Source organism: Bidens hawaiensis, unplaced genomic scaffold, assembly GCF_021521415.1.
Source record: "Bidens hawaiensis isolate Kalapana, Puna unplaced genomic scaffold, B.hawaiensis_p1.1 tig00007028_1, whole genome shotgun sequence".
NCBI lineage: Eukaryota > Viridiplantae > Streptophyta > Magnoliopsida > Asterales > Asteraceae > Bidens > Bidens hawaiensis.
The window spans coordinates 924,427-927,706 of record NW_027491480.1 but is presented as its reverse complement, the minus strand read 5'-3'; the positions used below and the strand labels follow the sequence as shown (position 1 = coordinate 927,706).

Sequence of the window (3,280 nt, the reverse complement as noted above, 5' to 3'; positions counted from 1 at the left end):
ATATGCGTGAGCAAGTGTGATATGCGCCACGCGCATAGGTTTTGGCTTTGTGTCTTCATGACATCCTGATTTCAAGCCTCTTGTCTATATCTTGTGGGTTGACCCGCCCCGCTCGATGTTAAGGCGGGTGCATACCCCTTCATGTGACATCATCATCATCGTACTCAGTATATCCCACCAATAGCAAAACTATGGTAGGGTCTGAGGAGGGTAAGATGTAGGCAGCCTTACCTCTACCCCATAGGGATAGAGAGGCTGCTTCCGGTGAGACCCCCGGCTCGATAGTAGTTTTGCATCAAGTCTTGGACATAAGGCACATAGCACTCAATCATCGGGACACCGGCTGATCGGTGCATGTACCCTTATCTTTCAGCTATCAACGCCACTACATGATGCCTGATTAACCGTCCGTCACTTTTAACGTTATTTTCACGAGATTAGTAAAATAACGTCAAAATTAGTGCAATTTCACTTTTGCCCACCCGAGGGTTCACACATATATACATCATATGTGCGCACCGCAAGCAGGGCTAATACCCCTTCATGTGACAATGTGTATATATACCATAAGTGAGCCCTTGCTTATGATCATATATTCACCAATCCTAAACTCTAACTAATCCAAAATGCCGCACAACGATGATAAAATTAACGAATATGTTGATTCGATTATCCATCCCAAAGCCAATGCCACTCTCACTCCCCCTCAGTCATCAACCAAACGAATCCCCCAAGTTCGAGGAATTGTGAGTAAGGAAGGCGACTACGAGAAATACTATGTTCCGAAGGTTGTCTCCATTGGCCCATACCATTATGGGAAGGAGAAACTCCAGGCGATCCAGAATCTCAAGCCTGGTTTCGCGAAGAAGATCTTTAAAGGCAAACGTGAAACCCTTAAAAGTTTGTATAAAAAGCTTCTTGAACCAGAAATGGTGAATTATTTAAGAGGCTTTTATGATGAAGACTCGACGAATATGAATATTAGTGATACGGATTTCACTTACATGATGTTGCTAGATTCTTGTTTTATTTTGTATTACACTCAATTCATTTATTTCAGGAGCCCTGAAGATAGCTCAAAGTTAAAAAGCTACCAGATTGTCCTAGCTCATCAAGACTTGTTCCTGTTGGAAAACCAAATTCCTATCGAAGTTATAAGACAGGTGGCGCATATGACGGAAATCGATCTTGAAGTTAGCTTTAGACAATTCCTCAATGAAAGCAGAATTGTAAAACCATTATGGTCGAATACAAAACCGTTTTTGCCAGAGTTCAAAACCTGTAATCATATTCTCCATGTTCTTCATGGGTCTCTTACCGATTCTCCCATGAATGAGTCCTCTTCTCATTTACGAAACGCATACAATTATCGCAATGTTAGCGAGCTTGTGGGTGTAGGGATTCATTTCGGTCCAAGTTCCAGAATGTCTTTGGCTCACGTTGAGTTCTCTAAAGGCTTGCTGAGGTTTTTGGCTCATGTAAAACTTCCTCGGATAACCGTGGACGACTCCACCAAGTATATGTTGTTAAACATGATAACATATGAAACATATTTCGGCTCAATTAAGGATGCGTGGGTTACCTCGTACGTATGTTTTCTTGATTCTCTGATTGATCACCCTGACGACGTTAAGATTCTTAGAAAATCTTGGGTGCTTGAAACCTCTTTAGGAAGCGATGAAGAAGTAGCGAAATTGTTCAACGAAATAGGCACCGATCTAGTTCCATATTATGATGCATATTTCGAAACCAGGCACAAGATACAAAAGCATTATGACAGTTACCGTAACACGCTTTTCACCCAACTGAAGAATGAATATTTCAACAGCCCATGGGCAATTTTTGCAATTCTTGGAGCTTTGATAGCTGTTTTTCTTGGTTGTGTTCAAACTTACTACACTCGTTGGAGTCCCAAAGGCGAATGCGACGATCTCTGCAGATTTTTGAAGATCTATAATCACTTATAAGAGTCCACGAGTCTATGGTTCTTATTGTGTCTTTTGGTGTGTTGTGTTTGATTTGAGTGTTGCAAATCCTTTACATATATGCTTGGTTTTTTTTTTAAGTAACTGCACCCATGATGCTACTATGGGGAATAAAAAAAGAAAAAAAAGAGTGTCTACAATATATCTGTACGTGTGTTTAGCTGTGATTGGTAAAATAACAAACATACATATGTTATTATTGTATGAGAGTGTTTTAGTTAAGCTGCTGTTGGTGAAAGTGTAAACGTATGTCATTATTTTATAGAAATTTCACATTACTAAAACTGCTAGCATATAATGTACTTGTGTAATTCTATTCCGACAACTACTATTTTATACCCGTACCACTACGGGTTTGCGAAATTAATAGCAATCAAACTTAACAAAGTCGACGTTCCCAAAATTAAAGTTATAAATTGACCGAACATGAAAAAAACTTAAAAAAGGTCGATTACTTCAGATTTTAAAATCCAATCGTGAACAACTATTCAAAACGCTTAGGCTTTTGCGAATGCCTCGGCCCTCGCCATCAACTATTTTCTCAATTGATCTTAAGAACCTTGATCCCCTATCTAGCTAGTGGGCTTTTTGCTAACGTATCATCAACATTGATCTCATATACATAAAATGTCTTTGTGCTAATGGGCTTTCCTTTTTTAGGGTTTAATTTTTTTCCACCTTCCTTTAGTTTCTATTATTGTTATTGATGGCAAAAGCTTGTGTTGCATGGTTATATCGCCTAGGGGTTCTTGTTCGTGGTCTTAATTTTGCATACTCGTGATGCAGGCATCTCTGGCTTATACATTGGTTGTTTAGGGTTTCAGTTGATTTATGACTTCTTTATGTAATGTGTGTTTTTACACACTTTGCCTATGTGCATTGCAAAAATAGTTTAGAAAAGGGCCAAGACGAAAATAGGTTTTGAATCTTGAGGACAATTCATATATTCGGAATCAACATAGATTCATAATTTAATCGAATAGATGTATCTAGAGAGAATTCACTTTGAAGCAGGTGTCGTGATATTCTATTTCACCATTGAATCAATTAAAAAATACCTAATTAAAGTTAATTAGGGATTTATCAATAGGTAATGTTGCACCAATACCCAACCAAAGGGCCACAGCAGTACCAATCAAAAATACGGTTGTCGCTACTGGACGATGAAATGGATTTTGGAAACGCCTTAAATATTACTCAGCACTTTTGGTTGGCCCTTGTTGCTCAAAAATATGATTACCAGAAGTGTCCTACTTCATAGTTGTAAGTTGAACAGCCAATGGAATTGGGTAACA

At 38.7% G+C, this 3,280-nt stretch overlaps 1 protein-coding gene across 1 annotated transcript; it reads left to right on the top strand.

The window, feature by feature from the left end:
* Positions 1-626: 626 nt before the first annotated feature.
* Positions 627-1,967, top strand: LOC143634198 (UPF0481 protein At3g47200-like). Its single transcript, XM_077102352.1, has one exon. It carries the CDS (start codon positions 627-629, stop codon positions 1,965-1,967), a length of 1,341 nt encoding a protein of 446 aa, XP_076958467.1.
* Positions 1,968-3,280: the final 1,313 nt, after the last annotated feature.